The following is a 26,391-nucleotide window of genomic DNA, read 5'->3' as shown; positions in this document are numbered from 1 at the left end:
GAGAACTGGGGTTAAATAGGCTGCAGGTGATAAGACTGGAACCAGGTGAACTCTACTCGCTAAATGGAGACTGGGAGGTGTCAGCGGGAGCAGGGCTGACACACTCTCCTCTTCAACCGCCCTCGCCCTTACTCAACCACCAGTTTATCCAACTCCCGTGTCGATCCGCCCCACCCCCTTCTCCCTCGCCCGCCCTGTCCCTCAGCCCTGCCAGTAGGCTGCGGTCCCGGTGCTGCCGCTGGCCGCGGGGAGCGGGTGATTGATGGGGCGCCTGGCTCTGCTCGGGTTGGGAAGATGTTTATAAAGGGCTGCGGGCGGAGCTGCGGGTCAGAGAGAGCGGAGCGCACTCGGGAGAAGTTCTCTGCGGAGATTCACACCATGCAGTGTTCCATCGCATCGAGGCTGCACACGCCGGACAGTCGGCGCTACAAGACTTTCATGATCGATGAGATCCTGTCCAGGGAGAGCCGCGGGTTCCCGGACCTGTCCCCGGGCTCCCGAGTCGGCTTCATCGCCCGCCCGCAGGCTCTGCACTCTTGTGCCGGTACGAGCGCCGTGTCGGTCGTCGGTCGCGTCGTGCGCTGCGCCGGTGTCCAGCGCGGACAGGCGTGCGCTCCAGCCCGGGATCCCGCCACCTGCGCTCTCTAAAACCCGACCGTTCCCCAAGGTGCAGCAACGCTGGAAGTTTAATTCATCCCGGGACGGCTGTGGCACGGGATCCGTAGCCGACGGTTCCACACACTGAGTAAAGTTCCCGACAGTTCTCTCTGTCAGATCACATCAAGAGGTAATACTGCCGTGTGCCTGTAGCGCGTGTGGCTGTACGCAGGGCTACCCACTGCCTGGGGTCTGTATACAGGACTCATGTCACTGAGCAGTGTGAGGGTGTGCGGACCCCCACATCATCGACCGGGGACTGGATTCTGTGCCTCCACCACTGAAAAGTATGAATGTGTTCAGTGTGCCGGTGGCTGGGTCCAGTGCTCCACACTACTGACCAGTGACTACAACCATTGCTTCACGCCAACAATTTGTGTGAATATGGTAGGGTTATAGGGCACTCAGGCTTTCTGATAACCCCGATTCACCAGCCCTCCACACCTAGGCAATTAAGCTGCTCATCCTGATACTGGTAAATGTTGTAAGAGTCTCAGCCTCCACTCACAATCAATGCATTCCAGATGTCAACTACTGTTAAAAAAGTTCTTTCTCAGATCTGCTCTAATTTTCTTAACCCTCATCTTAAAGTTATGCTCATTATAAACACAAGGGATTCTGCAGATGCTGGAAATCCAGAGGAACACACACAAAATGCTGAAGAAACTCAGCAGGTCATGTAGCATATTTCAAAATGAATAAACAGTCGATGTTTCGGGCTGAGGCCCATCATCACGATTGGAAAGGAAGGGGAAAGTTGCCAAAATAAGAAGATGGGGGAGGGAATGCTCATTAGTTCTGGACACTTCTGCAGGGGCCAGTTTTCTTTCTGTCTACACTATCCTCATAACAGTGTACACTTCTGTCAAGTTCACTGTCAGTGTTGTCTGCTCCAAGGAAAACAATCATAGCCTTTGTGTCCAGTACTACTGTCCACTGACCACTGTCACTGCATACAGTGTTCACACCAAATACCAGTGTGGAAGTATCCAGATTTTCACAACTGTGATGAGTTTGACTACATATTTCCTCAAATCGAACAACATGTCAGTATCCAGTATACCACACCACTGACCAGTGTGAGTGTTTCCAGTGTCCTACACTACTGACCAGTGTGAGTGTTTCCAGTGTCCTAAACTACTGACCAGTGTGAGTGTTTCCAGTGTCCTACACTACTGACCAGTGTGAGTGTTTCCAGTGTCCTACACTACTGACCAGTGTGAGTGTTTCCAGTGTCCTAAACTACTGACCAGTGTGAGTGTTTCCAGTGCACCACACCACTGACCAGTGTGAGTGTTTCCAGTGTCCTAAACTACTGACCAGTGTGAGTGTTTCCAGTGTCCTACACTACTGACCAGTGTGAGTGTTTCCAGTGTCCTACACTACTGACCAGTGTGAGTGTTTCCAGTGTCCTACACTACTGACCAGTGTGAGTGTTTCCAGTGTCCTAAACTACTGACCAGTGTGAGTGTTTCCAGTGTCCTACACTACTGACCAGTGTGAGTGTTTCCAGTGTCCTAAACTACTGACCAGTGTGAGTGTTTCCAGTGCACCACACCACTGACCAGTGTGAGTGTTTCCAGTGCCTCACACCATTGCTCAGTTCAAGCACAGAAGATGCGAACCTTCCATTCAGCCCTTAAAGGCTGCTGTACCATTCAATCCTGATTGTCAAAATTTGGTTTGTGATTTCTCCTCATAGTCCCGATCTCTTTTTTTTCATCATCATAAATGTTCCTAATTCCTTCTTAAGTGATTTGGCCTGAGGTGGAGGATGCCGCAGGTTCACACTCTCTGGGTGAAGAAATTTCTTCTTCTCTCCATTTTAAATAGACCACCTCCTCATCATCAGGCTGTGACCCCCTCACCATCAGGAACATCTACTCTGACCAGTCACAGAGTCAGGCAGCACAGAAACAGGCTTTTCAGCCCAACTTGTCCACCCTATCCAAATTGCCCTTGTGAGCTAGTCTCCTTTGTCTGCATTTGGCCCAAATCCCTCTAATCCTTTCCTACTCATGTACTGTACCTGTCTAAAAGCCTTTTAAAAGTTGTTATTCTACTTGGCTCAAACACTTACTCTGGAAGTTTGTTCCATATGAACACCACCCTCTGTTTAAAAAAGTTGCCCCTCAGTTCCCTTTTAAATCATTTGCCTCTCACCTTATGAGGTTTACTCATCTCTGCTGTGGCCTGCAACTATCACAGTGCAAACTCACTTTGGTGAACTTCAGTTCTGAATGATATTTGCTCACTTTTATTGTTTGCACATTATATGGTCATCCTCAGTCTCCCATGCTCCAAGGAATAACATCCTAGTTTGCTCCTCATTTCCCAATAACTCAGGACTTTGAATCTTGGCAACATCCCCATAAATATTCTTTGCACTCTTTCCAGCTTAATAACACCCTGCCTAGCAATTTGTAGGAAGTGACCTAGAGTCTAAAATATTAGAAAATGATCACACATGCATCCACTATTTCAAGAGCCTCTTCCTTAAGTGCCCAGGAATATAAATCATCAGGCCCTGGGGATTTATCAGCCTTAAATCCCACCGATTTCCCTACTACTACCTCACTTTTCTCAATGCACTCTCCAGGAATTCCTCCTCTGCAGGACGGTTACTGATTTAGTTAGCCCGGTCTCTACGCAGGTTATAGTTGCCGGTGATTACATTGTGCCTTTTCACTGTGATTACATTCTTCCAGTTCCAGTGGCCCAAGAATGCAAGTCCTTTCACTTTACAGCATTCTCCTGATCATGTACTTATATGATTTGTTCTTTGATTTCTACTCTGGCTAGCACGTGGCTCTGGTAGTAATCCTGAGATTACTGTCTTTATTATCCTACTTTTAAACTTATTTCCCAACTCTGTATTCAACATTGAGGATCTCACTCTTCTTGTTACCTTATCATTGGCACTGATATGCACCCTGACTCTAGATTATTCTTACTCCCCCTCTGAAATGCAGTGAGAGAGCGTACTATTCTGGAATCTCATTTACAGCCACAGAAACCGTGGCTCTTCCCCTTACAGTTAAATCCCTTTCCCTATAGTCTTTTTCCCTCTCCTCCACTGCAACAGAAATGGCCACAGTGCTCCACACCACTGAGCATTTGACTATGTCCATGACTCCAAGCCACTGAGTAACATGAGACCACATTCACTGAAATCTGAGACAAAAACCAAAAGATGCTTGAAACACTCAGCTGTGAAGGTAAAAACATTCATATTTGAGATTATTCCCAGTTTTCTGTATCCACAGTTATGTATTGACCATTGGAGAAGTGGTAGTGTGGACTCAATATTGTTGCGAGTACCTTGGATGATAACTTAACCCTCCATCTCACCCTTTATTAAGAGCAACCAGCTGCCAAATTCTTCATTGCTTCCATATTAAATGGGTGATCCCTTTTTTTCCGAAACTACGTCCCCTGGTTCCAGATACTTCCACTGGGAGAAGCTTCCTCTAACTGTCTACCCTGTTAATCCTCTTATGCTTCTAAATTCCAATGAGCACAGGTTTCATCTACTCAGCCTCACTTCATATGGCAACTGCTTCATCCCAGGAACAGCGAGCTTTCTCTCTGCTATCCCTAGTGCATGTGTATCATCCTTTAAATATGGAGAGCACAGTTGTTTGCAGTGCTCCAGAGCACCAGTGAAGCTGCCTCAGAACTTCCTTACCTTTATACTCCATGCCTCTTTCACTAAAAGCCAACATTCCATCAGCCTTCCTAATTGTTTGCTCTATCTGAATGCCTATTCTACATGTTTCATGCACTAGGATGTCAAGATACAGGTTCCCCCCGCTATCCAAAGGTAGAGTGTTCCTATGAAACGGTTCGTAAGCCGGAATGTCGTAAGGTGAAGAAGCAGTTACCATTTATTTTTATGGGAAAAATTTGTGTGTGTTTGCAGACCCAAAAAATAACCTACCAAATCATGCCAAATAACACATAAAACCTAAAATAGAGTAACATATAGTAAAAGCAGGAATGGTCTGATAAATACACAGCCTATATAATGTAGGAATACTTTTCAGCAATTATTGCAGCACCGTCCACCGCAGCGAAAATCTCACCCAAGCGCTCCTGGCAGAAGCACTCGGCGCAAGTTTTGCGGCAAAAACACTCGGCGCAAGTTTTGCGGCAAAAACACTCGGCGCAAGTTTTGCGGCAAAAATACTCGGCGCAAGTTTTGCGGCAAAAATACTCGGCGCAAGTTTTGCGGCAAAAACACTCGGCGCAAGTTTTGCGGCAAAAATACTCGGCGCAAGTTTTGCGGCAAAAATACTCGGCGCAGGCGCTCCCGGCAGCACTCGCGGCAAAAGCACTTGGCAGAAGCGCTCTCGGCAGAAGCACTCTCTCCAGTAACCTTTAAGCTATGAAGCTGCCAAATCAAACCAAGTAACACATAAAAATACACAACCTATATAAAGTAGAAATAATGTATGTACAGTGTAGTTTCACTCACTGGTATTGGGAAGACAGTGAGGACACTGATGATGGTGTGTTAGGCTGAGTTGTCGGAGGTTGGGGTGGTGGGAGGTAGAGGAGACTGGGGTGTGTTCTCATCGTCGTCTGTTTCCATCAGGGCAGGCAGGTCACCTTCTTCTATGTCTGCCTGCCTTGATGTCGAAGGTCGAGTTTCATCGTCTGCTGTAGCTGATGTGGAAGGCTTGAAAAACAGTATGCTTGACTGCTTAGCCTCGTGCATTTTTCTATCATAGTTCTTTGTGAGCACTCAAACCATCCTGCAAATATGCCCTAAACCTACGTACCCTTTCAAAATTAAAGTCATACTTTCCTGCAATCATTGCAGCGTTGTCAATCGCAGCAAAAATCTCACGCAATCGCTTCACGTTCAGTTCCTGGATAACTTCACTTTTGGGTCGTTCACTATTGTGTTTGGCTTCAATTTTTATCCTTTCCTCTTCATCAGCTCTTCATCTCTCAGTTCTTGGTCATGGGATGCCAAAACCTCTTCAACATTATCTTCGTCAACTTCCCTTAGCCAAACTCACTATATCCTTACTTCGTTCACCACGATCGAAACGCTTAATTATGTCTAGTTTTACACCAAGTGTAACACCCTTACGCGCTCTTTTAGGCTTTTCCGATACCTTAGAACTCATCTTGCTAACAGATGAACAAAATAAAACGACATAAAGCACAGATGCTCACAGGCACGTGTTTAAGCAATGCCGGCTAGAATGCAGATCCGGGGGAGGAGCTTGGCTGCTCGGCGCGTGCGCTGCCTTTTTTCCGTAACAGCGAAAACACCTTCTGTTTACGAAAACAGGTAACTAATGTAGGTCTTTTGTAACAGCGAGGTGTCGTAAAGCGAACGTTCAAAAAACGAGGGACACCCGTACCTTTGGATCACAACCTTTTATAGTCACAAGTTAAATAATTATTTAAAATTCTTTCTTCTAATGTAGATGGCCCACATTTCCTCACATTGCACCTCATTTGCCAACTTCTTGCTCTCTCACTTTACCCATGTGCTGTACATCCTGCTGCAGGCTCGTAGTTTGGGTATGAGTCTCTTTGTGAAGAAAAGTTGGGAAAGATATTGGGTGCAAAACTAAAAGAGAATCCAAGACAAAGTAGAAACGAGCATGTTGAGTGCAGATCGGTGGGACTAGGTGAGAGTAAGCGTTCGGCACGGACTAGAAGGGCTGAGATGGCCTGTTTCTGTGCTGTAATTGTTATATGGTTATATGTTAAAAGAGAAATGAGAGGGAAAGAATGATTTTAATATACTGGGCAAAATAAAAGGCTGAATTACAGACTGGTTGCTCTGCATCAGCCTGGAGTGGGCGTTGAGTTAACTTGTTGATATACGTCTTATGGAAACCTCAGGCTCTGTGACCGGCACTTATATACATGTGCATATGTTAACTTTGCCTGTACATATGGCAGCTCCTTCCCAAATATGAGTTAACATGGGCAAGCTTCATTCTATCACAAACAAGAGAAAATCTGCAGATGCTGGAAATCCAAGCAACACACGCAAAATGCTGGAAAAGAGTAAACAGCCGACATTTCGGGCCGAGACCCTTCATCAGGTCCGAAATGTTGACTTGTTTCCATAGATGCTGCCTGGCCTGCTGAGTTCTTCCAGCTTGTTGTGTGTGAAGCATCATTCTATCATCGTGCATACACACACATGCAGATGCACTCGTGTCCATGCGACTCCAGCCTGTCTACTGTCTATCAGTGGGAGACACTTTCACTCCCAGTCACAGAACACTCGGAGAACTATAGCAGCATGAGTGTCAATGTCTTCGCACGTAATAAGGAACTGTGGACTTGCCACCCATTTATAAATGCAATCTATTGTGTATGAAATTAACTATAATATAGTTCTGGTTCTGCTCCAACAGAAACCCTGATGTTCTAAGAGAAACTCATTCCAAAGGTTGGTGCAAAATGTTGATGCTGGTGTCATCATCAAGAATCAGTGGTCCCTGTAATAGCCACCCTCACTGATAACGCATCACTACCTATTTTTGAAGTTTGTGGGGTTTGCAGCCTTTGTAGATGGTAGAGTTAAGGTGTAAATGACAATTTAAATGATGGTGGTACATACCAAACTCCCGTTACACAGATGAGTGACCGTGAATACCATGCCATTGCTTTATACTGGGGCAGTCAGTGATGCAGTTGCTCCTGTCCTAGTACTACAGTTGTCAATCATGGGTTACTTTGGCAAACAATGCCACTTTCATTCTGGTTAAGGAGAATCGTGCTTATTGTGTCTGTCTTCTGCCCTTCACTCTTCAGTCCTCCCTGCTTTAAGTGGAGTGTCACAGGATTTTAGAACTGCTAATGTTGCAACATTTTTCCACAAGGGAGTAAGGCTAAACCAAACAATTGCATACCAAAGATTAATCAAGGACAACCATTGTGAATTTCTGCCTGACAATCCTGACTGAATTTTCTGAGGAGTTAAGAAGGAGGGTCCATGAATGCAGAGTTTTTGATGTCATCTACTTAGATTTCAGTAAAGAACTTGATAAGGCCCCATGAGACCGGCTGGTCAAAATAGTAAAGCTCATGGATAAAATCTAAGAGAGAGGGGAAATTGGCTCCAAAATTGAAAGTGGCAAGAAGCAAAAGTTCAATAGTTGATGGGTGTCACTAGTGTGATTCCAAAGAGTTCAGTGTCCAGTGCCTTCCTTTTTGCACTGATCTTAAATAATAGTTAATGTAATAAAGAAGCTTACAGAAGAAACAAAAATTGGCTGTGTAGTTGCCAGTGATAAGGAAAACGGTCAGTTGAAGGAAAAATAGCAAATGAAATTCAAGGCAGAGACGTGTGAAAGAATGAATGCAGAGATACAATAGGATAAAGTAAATGTATTGTAGCGCTCTGGAGGGGAAGTGGCACCGACCCGGAGGGAGGACTGGGGAAACAAGCATTGTGCTTTGCCAGGGCTCACCGTGCCCCTGTCCTCAGCAACCATGTCGACGCAGAGCACTGCCCCAGCGAGACCGCCCAGGCAGTGTGAGAGGGCTGTGGCAGCGGAGCAGTGAGGCCCTGGATCAGGACCAGCAGCAGCAACTGAAGGACCTGCTGGACCGGCACATCCGTATCTCCGCAGCCAGGGACGAGGGCTGCTGATGCACACGGCACACCCACCTGCAGCTCATTTGCCTGGCCCTCGCCAAATGCCAGGTAGCTGAGATGGCAGTGGCTGGCATCATCGAGCCCTCTGGCAGCCCGGGCAGTGTTGGTCAGGAAGAAGGTTGGGTCAAGGCGGTTCTGAGCAGACTACGGCCGTCTCAATATCACGACCGAGAAGGACTCCTACTTGATGATGCCCTAGACTGTATCGCGGGTTCGCCCTGGTTCAGCCCTCTCAGTCTCCACAGTGGCTACTGGGCCCTGAAGGCCCGGCCCAAGGCTGCCTTCACCATTAATCAAAGGCTCTGGCACGTCCGTTTGGCCTGTGCAACGACCCGGCCACATTCGAGAGACCAATGGGGAGGGTGCTGGTTCACGTTCTGCGGAGTCACTGTGTCATCTGTTTGGACGATCTCCTAGTGCATGCTGTCATTTTTGCTGAAGCCCTGTGGAGCTTGGACGAGGTCTTCACCACCATCCGCTAGGCGAACCTACACCTCAACCCCGCCAGATGAAGTTCCTGAGGCACGCGGTGCGTGACGGACCCCGAGAAGGTGGTGGTGGATAGGGAGTGGCCCACTCCCCACGATGTCTCCGAGCTTCGCGGTTTCCTGGGACAGGCATTATATTATGGCTGGTTTACTAAGGACCACCACCATCACCAGTACACTGAGACGGGGAGGCGCTTCGCTTGGTCTGATGCCTGTGGTGTCGACTTCGACCAGCTGTGAGCTGCGCTCACCCAGGCCCCGGTGCTGGCATGCCCTGATCCAGCACACCCCTTCATTATGACACAGATGCCAGCGACGGGGGGCTTGGTGAAGGGCTATCACAGAAGGGGGATCAAGGAGAACATGTCATGGCGTATTTCAGCCACGCCCTGAGCCGCTCTGAACGGAACTATTGTGCCACCTCCCAGGAGTTCCTAGTCCAGGCCCTCCACTACTTCCGGCCCTACCTCTTCGGCCGACGGTTCCTCCTTTGCACGGACCGTGCATTGATGACCTGGCTGTTGTGCTTCCGCGGTCCTGAGGGGCAGCTGGCGCGGTGTTTGGACGCTCTCCGAGACTACGATTTCGAAATACAGCGCCACTGATGGAAATGCTGACGCCCTCTCTCACCGTCCCTGCGAGGCTGCCGAGTGTTGCTACTGTCACCGCCTCAAGGAGTGGGCAAGGGGGCAAGCGGCGATGGTGGCCCTTCAGCTGGCAGCTCGTGGCGATCTCCGCACTGTGGACCAGCAGCAGCTGCCCAGCGAGCAAGTAAGTGGTCCCGTCCTGACCCGGGTAAGGAGATAGCTGAGCGTGTGACGACGGCTGGCGTGCCCCTGGACCCGGAGTCTCGCGGTGGGCAACGCTGGAGGTGAGCGACGGGTTGCTGCTTCGGCGGTGGCGGTTGTCTGATGGTGATGGAGATCTGCAGCTGATGGTCCCCGGGGGCTCCTTGCCACGGTGCTGCGGTTGGTGCATGGGCTGGTGGGGGCCGGCCATTTGGGGGTTGCAAAGACATTGGGCAAGCTGTGTGAACACTTCTACTGGCCTAGGTGCAGGCAGGACGTGGAGCTGTCTAGGGCGCCAATGCAGCAGTACCTGGTGGGGGGGGCCCCAATGCAGCGTGTAGGGGTGGACATCCTGGCCCCCTTCCCCTTCATCGATGCCAGGAACCGCTATGTGCTCATGGCGATGGATTACTCCACAAAGTGGTCAGAGGCCTAGGCAGGCCTGGACCAAAGTGCCACCACCACCGCCGCTCAGAGACTCCTGAAGGAAGGAGGAGACACTCTGGGTGCCCTGCCTCTTGCCTCACCAAACTGTGCCTCCCTGGAGGGGCTCCAGACACCTCCTAGCACCCCAGTCAGCAGCATCGGCCACCACCAGAACTCTTGGACTTTGTTGTGGATTCTGGGGCAGCTGGGGACGGTTAACCCCTGAGGTGGGGGCATTGTGGAGGGAGGGCATGGTTGACAGTTCACCCCAGCACTCCTGGTGGCCAGTGCTACTTATTGATCTTTTTAAAAAATGCATTTGTGTGATTATGGTGGGATGCTCAAGTTAATTTATTGTTACACTTTAGCTTGGGTTATACTGTTACTCGTTTTTGTGTGTTTGTGGGTCACCTTGACTGTAACCAAGGTCTGTGATAATCACCACCTCTGTCTATATGCTGAAATGTTCTCTCCTTGGGTCATCGTGCCTGGTCTGTTTCGGTGCTTTCCGCGATAAGAATGGCTGTTGTGTTAAACGAGCTTTTTGTGCCTGTCATCATGGACCGAATGCTCGCCACAATATGATAACTGGGAGGATATTGAGTGCTGTAAAGGAAAAGAAAGATTATAGCTCCTTTGGTGGCCTTTCATTAGAACTGGAAAAAAGTTTGGAACAAAACATATTTACAGTTGCAGAGTGATGGGGAAGCGTAGAGAGAAGTGAAAATGGGTGAAAATGACCATAAGATATAGGAGCAGAATTAGGCCATTTGGCCCATTGAGTCTGCTCCACCATTCCATCATGGCTGATTTATTATCCCTCTCAACCCCATTCTCCTGCCTTCTCCCTATAACACCCTGACTAATCAAGAACCTATCAACCTCTGCTTTAAATACACTCAAAGACTCGGCCTCCACAGCCGCCTGTGGCAATGAATTCCCCAGATTCACCACCCTCTGTATAAAGAAATTCCTTCTCATCTCTGTTCTAAATGGACATCCCTCTTTGAGTTTGAGGCTGCGCCCTCTGGTCCTAGACTCATACAAAGCTTCAGCATTAAATCTTTGCTCTTATATTCTAATTCTCTTGAAAAGAATGCTAACATTGTATTTGCCTTCCTTACCACCAACTCAACCTGCAAGTTAACCTTTAGGGAATCCTGCACAAGGGATTCCAAGTTCCTTTGCACCTCTGACTTTTGAATTTTCTCCCCGTTTAAAAAATAGTCCACATCTTTACTCCTTCTACCAAAGTGTATGGCCATACACTTCCCTACACGTATTCCACCTGCCATATCCCAATCTGTCTAAGTCCTTCTGCAGACTCGCTGCTTCCTCAACACTACCTGCCCCTCCGTCTGTCTTTGTATCGTCTGAAAACTTGGCCACAAAGCCATAATTGTGTCATCCAAATCACTGGATATAGCGTGAAAAGGAGCGACCTCTATGGAACACCACTAGTCACCAGCAGTAAACTAAAAAAAGCCTCCTTTATTCCCACTCTTTGTCACTGCCAGTCAGCCTTCCTTCTATCCAAGCTAGTATCTTTCCTGTAATACTACAGGCTCTTATCTTGTTAAGCAGCCTCATGTATGGCACCTTATCAAATGCCTTCTGAAAATCCAAATAAACAACATCACTGGCCTATCTTGTCTGTTATTTTTTCAAAGCATTCCAACAGATTTGTCAAGTAAATCTGCTTGGATGGGAAGGCAGAAAAGTGGCCTGTTACTTAAATTGGGAAGTCCTGATGCATGAGGGAGATTCTTCCCCTCGTGGATGACTTTAAAATCAAGAGTAGAGTTTTAGGAGACAGGAATGTGTATTGGGGGAGGGGATTCCTCAGAGGGCAGCCAATCTTTGAACTTCTCTATCCCAGAGAACTGCAGAAGTCATTGACTATTCACAGTGAAGGCGGACAGTATGTGGCTCTCAGGAGAATCATTAGAGAAACATAGAAAACCGACAGCACAATACAGGCCCTTTGGCCCACGATGCCATGCCAAACATGTCCTTACCTTAGAACTACCTAGGCTTACCCATAGCCCTCTATTTTTCTAAGCTCCATGTATCCATCCAGGAGTCTCTTAAAAGACCCTATTGTATCCACCTCCACCACCGTCGCCAGCAGCCCATTCCACGCACTTACCACCCTCTGCATTAAAAACTTGCCCCTCACATCTCCTCTGTACCTATTTCCAAGCACCTTAAAACTGTGCCTACTCGTGCTAGCCATTTCAGCCCTGGGAAAAGGTCTCTGACTATCCACATGATCAATGCCTCTCATCATCTTATACACCTCTATCAGGTCACCTCTCATCCTCCTTCACTCCAAGGAGAAAAGGCCAAGTTCACTCAACCTATTCTCGTAAGGCATGCTCCCCAATTCAGGCAACATCCTTGTAAATCTCCTCTGCACCCTTTCTATAGTTTCCACATCCTTCCTGTAGTGAGGTGACCAGAAATGAGCACAGTACTCCAATTGGGGTCTGACCAGGGTCCTGTAAAGTTGTAACGTTACCTCTCGGCTCTTAAGTTCAATCCCACAGTTGATGAAGGCCAATGCACCGTATGCCTTCTTAACTACACAGTCAACCTGCACAGCTGCTTTGAGTGTCCTATGGACTCGAACCCTAAGATCCCTGTGATCCTCCACACTGCCAACAGTCTTACCATTAATACTATATTCTGCCATCATATTTGACCTACCAAAATGAACCACCTCACACTTACCTGGGTTGAACTCCATCTGCCACTTCTCAGCCCAGTCTTACATCCTATTGATGTCCCACTGTAATGTCTGACAACCCTCCATACTATCTACAACACTCACAACCTTTGTGTCATCAGCAAATTTACTAACCCATCCCTCCACTTCGTCATCCAGGTCATTTATAAAAATCACGAAGTGTAAGAGTCCCAGAACAGATCCCTGAGGCACACCACTGGTCACCGACCTCCATGCAGAATATGACCCATCTCTTTGTCTTCTGTGGGCAAGCCAGTTCTGGATCAACAAAGCAATGTCCCCTTGGATCCCATGCATCCTTACTTTCTCAATAAGCCTTGCATAGGGTACCTTATCAAATGCCTTGTTGAAATCCATATACACTACATCTACTGTTCTACCTTCATCAATGTGTTTAGTCACATCCTCAAAAAATTCAATCAGGCTCGTAATCCAAATCATATTAAGCCTCTCCAAATGGGAATAAAAGGGGCTTTTTCTAGTTTGCTGCTGGTGACTAGTGGTGTTCCACAGAGGTCGGTGTTGGGACGATTTCTTTTCATGTTATAGTGTCAAGTTGAAAGCAGAGGTGGGCACAAAGGACATCATCCATATGCCTCCATTCCTTTCATCTTCATGAGTCTACTTAAAAGCTTCTTAAGCTCTCTCAGACTGCTTGCTTCTCCTACTACCTCTGATAGTACATCAAACCCAAACTAGGTCTCAATTTTTCCACACACCCTATGTACAGAGGTCATTGGATGGGCCCCAAGTGCAACCAGTGTTCCTACAGAGGTAAAATATGTCAGTTTTAATGGTCGACTGTTTTGTTCCATCTGTCTTGAAATAATTAAATGCTCTGGCCACAAAACTAGGCCATACAGCACACACTGCCATAGATACCAATATGCTCCTGGTTTCATTTCATAATCACAAGCATATATTGTATCATTAGCAAATTGGGATGTGAGCGCAAGGTATGTATATATACCAGCAGTACATGGTGCAGGTAGCTGTTGGTCTGTTCCTTACATGAATTGGTACAATGTGGCGTAGTTATCTGTGGACAATGGTAACTTCTCAGTCAATAGCACTAACATTTCTGATCATTCAGTCCTGATAAAGGGGCTTAGCCGGAAATGTTGACTTTTTATTCCTCTCAAGAGATGCTGCCTGACCTGCTGAGTTCCTCCACCATTTTGTGTGTGTTGTTCTGGATTTCCAGCCTCTGTTGATTCTCTTGTGTTTATCATCTATTATCTTGGCTCTTTGTAAGAGATTGCAGTGAGTAAATAGACTGCTATTTATATTAGCAAAGAAAGTAAACCACAAAAATACTTCATTGGCTTTAATGATTTGCAATGGTCTGCATTGTGAATGGTCCTATGTAAATCCAAATTAGTTCTTCAGGATGTTACAGGGCATTGTGTTTTTTTAAGCAGAAGCATTTTGGAAAATTCTTTGGAATCTTCCAAGCCTGCAAGATTGAGACTAACATTTAACACTATACCTAAGGAAGCTGCAGCAATGGTCCCTTATTTTCAGAGTCTATTTTTTCAGTGATTTAGGTCAGAATTGTTTATGAAGGAAGGCGTTATTGAAAAACTGAATATCTCTTCATCTTGTCTCTTAATTCATGTTAATCCTCATGGACTTCTTTAGGGTCATCATTGAGTTCCTGCCCATCACTCTCAGTGCCACACCTGTCCCCAGTTCTCACTGCAAGGATCCCGCAGTTCCTGCCTCCAGTGGCATCCTCCAGTTCAGCAGCTCCCGAGGGCATCACCGGCTCCGGCAGCGAGTGTGACGGTGATCAGGCTGCTCCTCGGTATAAGAAGCCACGGAGATGTCGCACCATTTTCACCGAACTCCAGCTGATGGGTCTGGAGAAGAAATTCCAAAAGCAGAAATATCTCTCTACTCCAGACAGGTGAGAGCTTGGACAGAATTTGTGTGTGTGTGTGTGTGTGTGTGTGTGTGTGTGTGTGTGTGTGCGTAGTGGGGAGGAGACGAAGGGGTAGGTGTTGCGGAGGCTTCCAGCAGTGTATGTGAGGGGTGATTTCCAACAGCAGCTGTAGGGAGGGTGGTGTCCAGCAGGAGGCTGCCGGCAGCTCTGCAGCAGGCTTTGTGGGACAGAGTGCATTACTGCATCCGAGAGAGTTGTTGCGTTTCATGATAAACGGCCCTACTTGCAGGTAAGCTGATGTGTGTGTGGATGCCACGTGAATCAGTGAGTGGGACTGTGCAGGCAATTGCGGCTGTGTATTTGTTGACGTTGTTTCCATAGTGAAGGGCATTTATGTAATTCCTCCAATATTACAGTTAATCCCAACCTGCAGAGAACAGAAGGGAACATTTTTGTGGTTTTGTTTGATGGCAATGATACAATGGGACGATTTAGAACATCTCAGCAATCACTTTTCTCCCATGCAAATGACACATTTACCTTTTAGAAACCCACTCAAGAAACTTCAAGAAATTTCAAGAAGCAGGCAGTTTTTTTCCAGAATGGCCTTGTACTGTAATGTCTGCAGTTTGATTATTTAATAGGACAGTGTGTGTCTACTTTTTTCTTGTGATCATACACATGCTATCACATATATAGAGTAACGCACAAACATATTCAGGCGCAGGAATATATGCAATCACATACCCGCATAAAGGCTTTCAGAGAACAGTGGCTTGCAAATGTAGGCATGAACATTGGAAAATTTATGCATGGAGATCAGACCAGACATGCTAATGCTAAGACACGCGTAAAAGCATGCGGCGATAAGGAATGGTGACATTCCTAAATTGGGAGTCAGTTCTCAATTCAAACAATGCATTGAAGTGCTGATAGTCATGGAATGCATGATTTATTCTCACCAGCTGAACGGACACTCCAAAGGTGGTGGTAATTGAAGAAGACAGGTCCCTATCACCTCCTTGGGGATAATACATGTCCTGGAGAATCTTCAGGCTCCAGCCGATAAATATTAAGAAATATACTGTAGAGCAGGTTTAAGGCCGTGGAATGGTTACCTTCTGCAAGTTGCATCCAATCCTGTGCTGGAAATGCATGGCATTGTCACATGGTCAACATCCTGAAGACCCCCAACCAAGGAGCAGTGTGGGAGCACCGGAGGGCAGTTTAAAAAGCAATAAATCTTGGCCTTGCCAGCTACAGTCATATCCAACACATGAATTAACATAAATTTGTGTACACAAATACAAATAAGCCTGACAGTATCAGCTGGGAATGGGACTAAAGGAGATGATATGAGATAGGTATCATTTTTCAGTGGTGCAAAGTCCCTGTTGTGTGGATTCCTCATGCAGTTCCTGCACTACCTGATGTGGGTTCCCTTTCAATGAACTGTATCTGTGTCCTGATGCATGGTTTCAACCTAAAACATGGGCTATCCGTCTGCCTCCACAGATGCTGCCTGATCTGCTGAGTTCTTCCAACACTTTGTCTTTTGTCATCTTTGTAACAATGAACATTTTTTAAAGACTAAGATAACTGCACTGTTCCAAAGAGCGCTATATGAGGTCATTCTTACCCTCGGCCATTAGGCTCTATAATGAGTCAACCTATAGCTGGGGAAGTGATGATCCCCTCCTGTTAGACTGTGAGGTAACTTTTTTATTCTTTCTACTTCTCTTCTAATATTTGTATTTCTGTGCACTTGTAATGCTACAGTGTCACTGTAATTTCCTTTGGGATCAATAAAGTATCTATTTTTCAATCTAAAATGCAAGGCCTCTTACAAAACTGTCTGAAAATAATTTGCCTTCTTAATGTTGAAATTACCATTTTCAGTTATGCTGAAGTTTCAAGGCTGGTAAGTTTCAAGGATATTGCAGGACTTCTTGTCTGGGTCCCACCCTACTGCTTAATATTACTGCTTTCTTGTTTCATGAATTCGACACGATAAAGCTGCATTCAGGCTTAGCATCAAGGAAGCGAAGCCCACTGCAATGCTCTTTTCTCTCAGTTCCTTTACTGCACTCTCTAACAGACTGAGTATCAGCTCGGACTGGAACAGACTGGAGTGTGCACGTAGCTTAGTGACTGCCAAGCTTTTCTTTGTGGGTTTGACACTCGCTACTGGTAGTAAGAAAGACTGGAGGGTATCACTGCCTCAGATCATACCCCACATCTACACCTAAGGAAGTAACTGCTTCCATTTGCTTTCTGTCATTGATTACCCTCAGGTGGACTGTTGGACTCAAAACAAGCTACAGGCCCATGGTATTACAGGAAAGATATCAGCACGGATAAAGCCGTGGCTGATTGGCAGGAGGCAAAGAGTAGGAATAAAGGGAGCCTTTTCTGGTTGACTGCCAGTGACCAGTGGTGTTCCACAGGGGTCTGTGTTGGGACCGAGTCTTTTTAATTTTTATGTCAATGATTTGGATAATAGAATTGATGACTTTGTTGCAAAGATTGCAGACGATATGAAGATAGGTGGAGGGGCAGGTAGTGTGGAGGAAACAGGGAGGCTACAGAAGGACTTAGACACATTAGCAGAATGGGCAAAGAAGTGTCAGATGGAAAAGCAGTGTTGGGAAGTGTGCGGTCATGCACTTTAGTAGAAGAAATGAAAGTGTTGACTATTTTCTAGATAGAGAGAAAAATGTTTAAAAAACGAAGGCTCAAAGGGACTTGGGAGTCCTTGTGCAGAATTCCCCAAATGTTAATTTTCAGGTTACGTCTCTGGTGAGGAAGGCAAATGCGATGTTAGCATTCATTTCAAGAGGACTAGAATATAAAAGCAAGGATATAATATTGAGATTTTATAGAGCACTGGTGAGGCCTTATTTGGAGTATTGTGAACAGTTTTGAGACACTTACCTTAGAAAGGATGTACTGAAACTGGAGAGGGTTCAAAGGAGGTTCACAAAAATGATTCCAGGATTGAATGGCTTGTCATATGAAGCATGTTTGATGGCTCTGGGCCTGTATTCACTAGAATTCAGAAGAATGAAGGGTGACCTAATTGAAACCTAAATGGTGAAAGGTCTTGATAGAGTGAATATGGAGAGGATGTAGTGTTGGGGAGGCGGGTTCTAAGACCAGAGAACACAGCCTCAGAAGAGAGGGGAGTCCTTTTAGAATGGAGATGAGGAGGAATTTCTTTAGCCAGAGTGTGGTGAATCTGTGGGATTCATTGCCACAGGCAGCTGTGGAGGATAAGTCTTTATATTTAAGGCAGAGATTGGTAGATTCTTGATTGGTCAGGGCATGAAGGGATATGGGGAGAAGGCAGGAGATTGGGGCTGAGAGGAAAATTGGATCGGCCATGATGAAATGGCGGAGCAGACTCGATGGGCCAAATGGCCTAATTCTGTTCCTATATCTTGGTCATTATCTCATTCCAAAGCATCTTCTTAATCATTGCCACAGCCTCTATTAAAAGGGGTTTCTTCAGTGAATATTTCAATGGGTAATGATTTGCATTTATAGTTACTTTTTTGATTATCTCAAAACTCTTTGCTAATTTTAAATAGAAAAATATGTAAGAAGTATGTAAGGTAAACTGGGTTAGAAGTGAGAGAAAGTCAGTGATAAATAAATATTGTAAAAGTGATTGGTAGTGTTTGGGAGGTATATTCCATTTCATTAGATGTATCTGAAGGATTTTGGAGCAGTTTATCCAGTCTCTTCTGCTATTTAATGATAGCTGATTTTTTTCACAACCACATTCTCCCACCTTCTCCCAATAACCCTTAACCCTCCCCACCAATTAAAAACTTATGAATCATTGCCATAAATACACTGTAATGACTTGGCCTCCACAGCCCTCTGCGGCAACAAATCTCACAGATTCACTACCCTCCAGTTGAAGAAATTCCTTATCATCTCAGTTCTAAAGGGGCATCCCTTTATTCTGAGGCTGTGCCCTCAGATCCTAGATTCTCCTGGTAATGGAAACATCCTCTTCATGCCCACTCGAGCCAGGTCTTTTAGTATTCAGTAGATTTCAATGAGATGTCCTCATCATCTTTCTTAAGTACAGGCCAAGAGCAATAAAACACTGTTATTGATTAAGCATTTCAAACCTGCGAAGGTATGTGTGGTGAACTACATATACCTGTCTGGACACGCCTCCCCGCTGACTGCTCCTGTGGCTCCTCCCACTGACTGTGGCTCCTCCCACAGACCCCGGTATAAAGGCGATTGGAGGTACAGTCCCTTCCTCAGTCTCCAGGATGTTGTGTGGTGCTCGCTTGCTGCTTGTGCTTTCTTCCAGCCAATAAAAGCCTACCTTAACTCAACTCACGTCTCTGAGAGTTATTGATGGTGCATCATTATGTAAACCTCCTCTTGACACTCTCCAGTGTAGTACATCTTTCCTTAGATATGGGGCTCAAAATTGCTCCCAGTATTCCATATGCACAATAAAGCAGTGTCCAATGCTGAAACTAAAAGGAAAGATGCAAATCAGGAGCAGTACTGGAAGAACTCAGCAGTTCAGGCAGCAACTGTGGAAGCAGAGGGATGGTCAACATTTTGGGTTGAGACCCTGCATTACAATGCAGATACAGTTTATTGAAAGGTAGCTGACGTGAAGCAGTGTGGAAACTGCATGAGAAATCCACACAATGGGGACTTTGTACCACAGAGGAATGGTACCTAACTCATAGCATCCCCTTAGTTCCATTCCCAGCTCATACTGTCACAGTTGGTCTGATTAAACAACTTTGCATCTCCACCTACCCGATGTATCCCTTCACCATCTTGTTTATCTATCTCTGTCTTAAAAATATTCAAAGCCTCTGCTTCACAGACCTTTTAGTCTTACAGAAGTTCAGTGCATAAAATAAGGAGAGAATGATAGTGAAGAGCTCAGAAAAAAGTGGAAAATGTAAGCAAAAATAACCGATGCAATCATCAAGGAATGTTAAAAGAAAGAGTGATTTATTCCACAGTTTGCAGACAAAACAGAAAACAGGATGGGAACAGAAGGGATGTGCAAGATGAACATAGTTAATTGCAGTGAAATAGTAAAAGTTTGTGCTTCGACTCAATGATTAGCAGGCAGATTAACAAGATGGACGTAACATTAGAAGAAGACAAACAGCTTTGTGGGCCGAAGGGCCTGTATTGTGCTGGAGGTTTTTCTGTGGTTCTAACACAAAGACATTTAATTTGTTTTGTGTGGTTTCCAGGTTGGATTTGGCACAATCACTGGGATTAACTCAGCTTCAAGTGAAAACCTGGTACCAGAACCGAAGGATGAAGTGGAAGAAGATGGTGAGTTCCTCTACTCTGTTTAATGGATGCTGTCCGATAGCTCATGGATTTAGCAGTGTTGTAAAGTCATTTCGAAGCTTTGTAAGAATGCAACTATAGGGACTGAATGAAGGTGCAGCAACAACTGTAGAACTGCTGATGTGGTACAAAGTGCTGGTGAGTGTCTGAGCAATGCTGGGCTGTTCGTGAAGAACATTATGCAGAACTTGTGGGTTTCATGAATTATGGTTTTATTATCCTTCAGCATTTTATTATTTCTTTGTCATTCGTGCATCTATCCATTTTCTCTGAATACATCATTGCTCTTTGCTTCAGCTGATCCTTGTGGTAGAAAGTATTTTATTCTCACCACTTTTCAGTGAGGATAACCGCATACACATAAAAGCTTACATGATAAAGGTTGAGTAGCCCTTATCTGAGAAACTTGAAAGTTACAGTACACTGTATTTGTATTTTACTTTTTTTAGGGTCTATGTAAGGTGTAAAAACAATCAGCGTCATAGGCTTGTTCTGGTTTAGATTTTCATCAGTGACAATCTCGGCGAACAATGAATATTTCTGCTGCTTCGTGATCAGCAGATGCTTTAAACATTTAATGCCGTGCCTTTTCTTAAATTTATGCAACCATCTTGCTAAATATTCACAATTGCCTTCAATTTTCAGTTTGTCATAATAGATCTTTGCTTGTTTCATGATCAGCATATGTTCACTCCAACGCTAATGAATCGACTCTTTCAATACACAATTGAGATCTTCATTTTTTTTGCTTTATACTGTGTTTTTCTATTTTTCATTAACTACTGTTCATTACACATTTGTGAGGTCATTTCTCGGGTCTGTCTGTGGTGCCTGGAGACCTGTGCATCACCTGGGAACCTTCCCAGCGCCTTCTGGAATTTTCCATTTGTGACGTCATGTCGGTGCTCAAAAAAATTTCCAATTTCAGAGGTTTTCGGATCTTGGAATTTCAGATAAGGGGTACTCAACCTGTGTACTCAACACTAGGGCATCAGCTTCTGCAACCTTTAACAATACCTATAATACCAGCAGAGAGATAGGAATCTCAGTTTTAAAATTTTCAATCGACTTCCAACCTCAACAACATTTAGGATTCTCTTAGTTCTGGACTCCCCCACTAGAGGGAATGTTCCCTCCATCTACTTGATAATCCTTTTAACTGCCATTTCAATCAGCCCTTAACCTTAGATTACCTACAGGATAAAAGGCTAATCCACGCTTTGTTTTATAATTTAATCCCTAACTTTTTCATAAAATTCTCATCAAATGTCTGAATCAATGAATGTTGCTTTTATCTTGTTGTGGACTCAATAGATAAGGAGCTCACAAGCAGTGTTAGAAACATCGTCCGTACTGCAGCACAGCACAGTGTGAGCGGTTTCAGAAACGGGCCTCGGAGGTGCAAGATCATATGATGCTAGAGGTCAAACTCAAGGGCTGTAGATTGACAAGATGTCAGGATTGCAATGTCAGCTCCTAAGATGTCAGGATCAGATGCCGGTTCCAGAGAGCTGGGGAGCCTGACTGGGATCAGGGCTAGGGATAGTTCCTGAAGGGGAGGAGGGAAATCAAGAGGGTAAAGAAAGAGTATAAGGTAGACTTTGTTACAATAACAGTCTTTTCCCCAGGGTAGGGTAGACCAAAATCAGGGGGCATAGATTTAGGATAAGGGGGAAAATTTTAAAGGGAGGTAAGGGGTGACTGTTTCACATCGAGGGTAGTGAGTCTATGGAATGAGCTATCAGAGGAAGTGGTTGAGACAGGAACAATAAGAAGCGCTTGGAGAGGTCCATGGAGGGGCAGAGAATGGAAGAATATCAGGCAATGTATGACATTGGGATGAGCTGGGTGGTCGTCATGGTCAGCGTGGGCTGGTTGGACCAAAGGGCTTGTAACCAGGCTGTGTTTCTTGATGACTCAATGGAGAACAGGGCTGGTGGGAGGGGCCGGGATTGAATCCTGGGCTGGGAGCAGGGCTGGCTGCGATTAGAAATGGTTTGAAAATTTGGGCTGTGAGGAAGTACTTTGGGAGCCAGAGATTACAGCCTAGGAATATGGTGCAAAGGAATCACCCCGTTTCCACATCTAGGGAATGGATTTGATAAGCTGGTGATCAGGGACCTAGGGATATTGGAGTCTTGGGGTAGATTTGCAGGGCAGGAGTTGGACTGTGCAGCATTGGGGGTTATCAGGAGTGGATGTTGGTGGGTTGGAAGGGGGTAGGTTGCTGATGTGGGGTTGCATGAGGACTTACCTAGTGCTGGCATGTGAACTATTCCCAGAGGCTCCTATTAAATAGTGCTGCTAAAGAGGAAATAGCACCATTGAAAAAACTCAAATCCCTGAGGAAGTCAAGTGTCCAAAATTGTTCTCATCTCAACATGTGTCAATAATTCTCTGCTGTAAAGCCAGCAAAATCTGTTAGTGGTAACGACCCATTCCAGGCCTAGCTCTGCTGGTAAGTGTTCAAAGGCCTCCCTCCAACGTTATTTGGCCAACATATGCTGATACATGGAAGGATGGGAGACTGTAATGTGTGTCAGCAGGAGTTTGCCCAATACTCAATAACATCATCTCAGTGTAACTGAAAGAAGCATTTTTTTCTTTGAATTAACCTCTCTTGCAGGTAACCTGACTCTGTGATTCTTGACTAGTCAGTTGCTGAAGAATCAATTCCATTGTTCAGCAGGGCCAACTCATGAGGATCTGAAACAAGCAAAATTAACATAGGTACTAGTTTGACCACAGATCACCAACTATCATAGCTATTCCTGCTCTTTGTGCATACAGACTCCTAATTCTCTCTGATTCTACTCACTGCTGAAATGTAGATTTTATAATATTTTACCTCCTCTTTTCTCCCTGCACATTTTGAAACTTTACATTCTTCCTCACTGTTTATTCACTCCCAAGTTATGTGCTATCTGGAAATGTTGAAACATTACCTCATATATAAGACCAAGGATCAATATATATCTACAGGAGTAATGGGACCAATGCTCGGGGAACTTTGTGATACACTTTTCTCCAAAGAACATTACTACCATCCTCTAATTATGTCCCAAACCTGCTCAGGTCACTGTTATTTCTTGGGTAGTTTTTCAGCTTGATATACTACATGGAAATTTATAGACAGCCTTTGAAAGTTCACATTGCCTTATCAGCCCTTTTCAAATCAAAGTATTTATACATGATTTGCCTTGGGAGTTTGCTCTAGCAGTCTGACCTTACCCACCCACACCGCATGGTCTCTCCTACCTTTCGGGAGACGAGGACCTGTTTGAGCAGATTGTGAAAGTATTGCTGCTGGGAGTACAGGTAACGCTTATACTGTGATTTTATGCACAGCTGTCTGTACTTCACCACCTCTGGGTTAAAGTGACCATCTATGGATGAAAGAGAATCATCAGTAAAACAATTCCGTTAACTGTGTCCCCCCACACTGAATCTGATCAAATACCTTCCCCTTCAGTCTTATCCTATACAGCATCAATGGAAGAGACTTCTGGACTGATCTCATTCTACACGTCACCAGTGTATGAAATGCCTCGCCTATTCACTAAATACTGCCTCCAATCATTAAGTTTGTGCAGAACTTTAAGGAGTAAACCATTTTGGAAGGCACCCCACCTACTGTAGAATTCCACAGTTCCAATTCTTTCCTTTTCTTCTGTTCTGTCCATGCCTTCTGCCTCACATAACTCATTAAGTATGTTCAGAGGGTGCCGCAGTTGAGGAGATTGCTATGGCATTTAATGAGCACACAGCTCCATTATTACATGCAATTTAGAAACTTCAGTCCACGGTGGTGTAGTGAACTAATTAAACTAGTAATCAAATGCCCAAATAAACTAATCCCTTCTGCCTGCACAATGCCCATATACCTCCAACCTCTGAACTTCTTGTGCCTATCTAAGAACTTATCATATCTGCCTCCACTCCAGGCACCCGACACTCTTTGTGTAAAAGTACTTGTCTTGCACATCTCCTTCGAGGAGGAAGGTGAGCAGCCAGAGGTCTTGGTACCAATGACATAGGTAGGAAAAGGGCAGACGTCCTGAAGAGAGAATTTAAGGAATTAGTATAAAGCTGAGAAGCAGGATCTCAAGGATAGTGATCTTTGGATTGTTACTTGTACTATGTTCTAGTGAGGTAAGAATAGGATGATTTGATAGATGAATGTGTGGCTGAGGAACGGGTGCAGGGGACAGGGCCTCAGATTTATGGATCACTGGGATTCCGTCTGGGGAAGGTATGACCTGGACAAGAGGGGCAGGGTATGCCTGAACATGAAGGGGACCAATATCCTTGCTGGCAGTGTTTTCTAGAGCTGTTCAGGAGGGTTTAAACTAACTTAGCAAAGGGATGGGAAGCAAAATGATAGAGCTGAGGATGGGGCAGTTGGTATACAACTAGAGGCAGTGTGCAGGAAGACTGTGAGGAAGGACAGGCAGATGGTAGGGCAAAAATTGCAGTCAGTGGCATGAGTTGCAGTGTAACATTGGGACAAAACCAAAAAAGGTGATGAATACAGGGCTGAAGGGTGTTATAGTCGAATGCACACAGTGTGCGGAATAAGGTAGATGATCTTGTACCACAGTTAGAGATAGTTGCTGATATGAAGTTGTGGGCATCACTAAGTCGTGGCTGAAAGAAGATCATAGCTGGGAGTTTAACTCCAAGGATACCTCCTTGTATCAAAGGAACAGGCAGGCAGACAGTGGGGCTAGGGTGGCTCTGTTGGTAAAAAATGAAATCAAATCCTTAGGTGACATAGGATCAGAAGATGTAGATTCCTTATGGGTAGAGTTAAGAAAATGCAAGGGTAAGAAGACCCTGATGGGAGTTATATACAGGCTCCAACAGTAGCCAGGATGTGGGATATAAATTGCAATGGGAGATGGAATAGGTATGTTAAAAGAATATTGTTATGATAGACTTTGGTATTGGACTTGATAGAGGTATTTAAAGTTATGAGGGGGATAGATAGAGTTGACGTGGATAGGCTTTTTCCATTGAGAGTAGGGGAGATTCAAACAAGAGGACATGAGTTGAGAGTTAGGGGGCAAAAGTTTAAGGGTAACACGAAGGGGAATTTCTTTACTCAGAGAGTGGTAGCCGTGTGGAACGAGCTTCCAGTAGAAGTGGTAGAGGCAGGTTCGGTATTGTCATTTAAAGTAAAATTGGATAGGTATATGGACAGGAAAGGAATGGAGGGTTATGGGCTGAGTGCGGACCAGTGGGTCTAGGTGGGAGTAAGCGTTCGGCACGGACTGGAAGGGCCAAAATGGCCTGTTTCCGTGCTGTAATTGTTATATGGTTATATGATAGCCATGGAGGATTTCAATATGCAGGTAGATTGGGAAAATCAGGTTAGTGCAGGATTCCAAGAGAGAGAATTTGGAGAATGCCTACGAGATGGCTTTTTAGAGCAGCTTGTGATTGAGCCCACAAGGGGAAAGGCAATTCTAGATTGGGTGTTGTGTCATGAACTGGATTTGATTAAAGAGCATAAGACAAAGGAACCCTTAGGAGGCAGTGATATGATAGACTTCATCCTGCAATTTGAGGGGGAAAAGCTAAAGTCACATGTATCAGTATTACAGTGGAGCGAAGTAAATTTTAGAGGCATGAGAGAGGAGCTGAGTGGATGGGGACACCAGCAGGGATGACAGCAGAACAGCATTGGCTGAAGTTTCTGGGAGCTATTCGGAAGCAGCAGGGTAGATACATGCCAAACAAGTGTTCTAAAGACAGAATGATTCAACTGCGGCTGACAAGGGAAGTCAAACACAACATGAAAGCCAAAGAGGGCATATAATGGAGCAAAAATTAGTAGGAAGTTAGAGGATAGGGAAGCTTCTAAAAATCAACAGAAGGAAACAAAAAAAGCCATAAAGAGGGAAAAGATGAAATATGAAGGTAATGCTAGCCAATAATATCAAAGAGGATACCAGAAGTATTTTCAGATATATAAAGATTAAAAAAGCAATAAGAGTAGCTATCAGACCACTGGAAAATGATGCCAGAGAGTTAGTAATGGGGGACAAGGAAATGGCAAACTAAATAAATGTTTTGCATCCGTCTTCACTATGGAAAACACTAGCAGTTTTCCGGAAACTTAAAGAGTGTCAGGGTGCAGAAGTGAGTGAAGTTACTTTTACTAAGGAGAAGGTGCTTGGGAAGCTGAAAGGTCTGAAGGAAGATAAATCACCTGGACCAGATGGTTCTGAAAAAGGTGGCTGAAGAGATTGTGGAGGCATTAGTAACAATCTTTCAAGAATCACTAGATTCTGGAATGGTTCTGGAGGACTGGAAAATTGCAGATGTTACTCCACTCTTCAAAAAGGGAGAGAGGCAGAAGAAAGGAAATTATAGGGGAGTTAGTCTGACCTCAGTGGTTG

The 26,391-nt window shown here is 45.1% G+C and overlaps 1 protein-coding gene across 2 annotated transcripts in view; it reads left to right on the top strand.

The window, feature by feature from the left end:
- Positions 1 to 221: 221 nt before the first annotated feature.
- The window catches only part of LOC140716675 (homeobox protein BarH-like 2), a 37,792-nt gene continuing 11,622 nt past the window's right edge, over positions 222 to 26,391 (top strand). For both annotated transcript variants that reach the window (XM_073029496.1, XM_073029497.1), the window contains exons 1-3: positions 222 to 544; positions 14,389 to 14,656; positions 19,885 to 19,969. In XM_073029496.1, the coding sequence (XP_072885597.1) occupies positions 295 to 544; positions 14,389 to 14,656; positions 19,885 to 19,969 (603 nt within the window). In that variant the 5' untranslated portion in view covers positions 222 to 294. The remainder of the gene's footprint in view (positions 545 to 14,388; positions 14,657 to 19,884; positions 19,970 to 26,391) is intronic.

The sequence above is a fragment of the Hemitrygon akajei genome, chromosome 26 (genome assembly GCF_048418815.1).
Source record: "Hemitrygon akajei chromosome 26, sHemAka1.3, whole genome shotgun sequence".
NCBI classification, from domain to species: domain Eukaryota; kingdom Metazoa; phylum Chordata; class Chondrichthyes; order Myliobatiformes; family Dasyatidae; genus Hemitrygon; species Hemitrygon akajei.
Note: the sequence above shows the minus strand (reverse complement) of the source record. Positions and strands in the feature narration are given on the sequence as shown.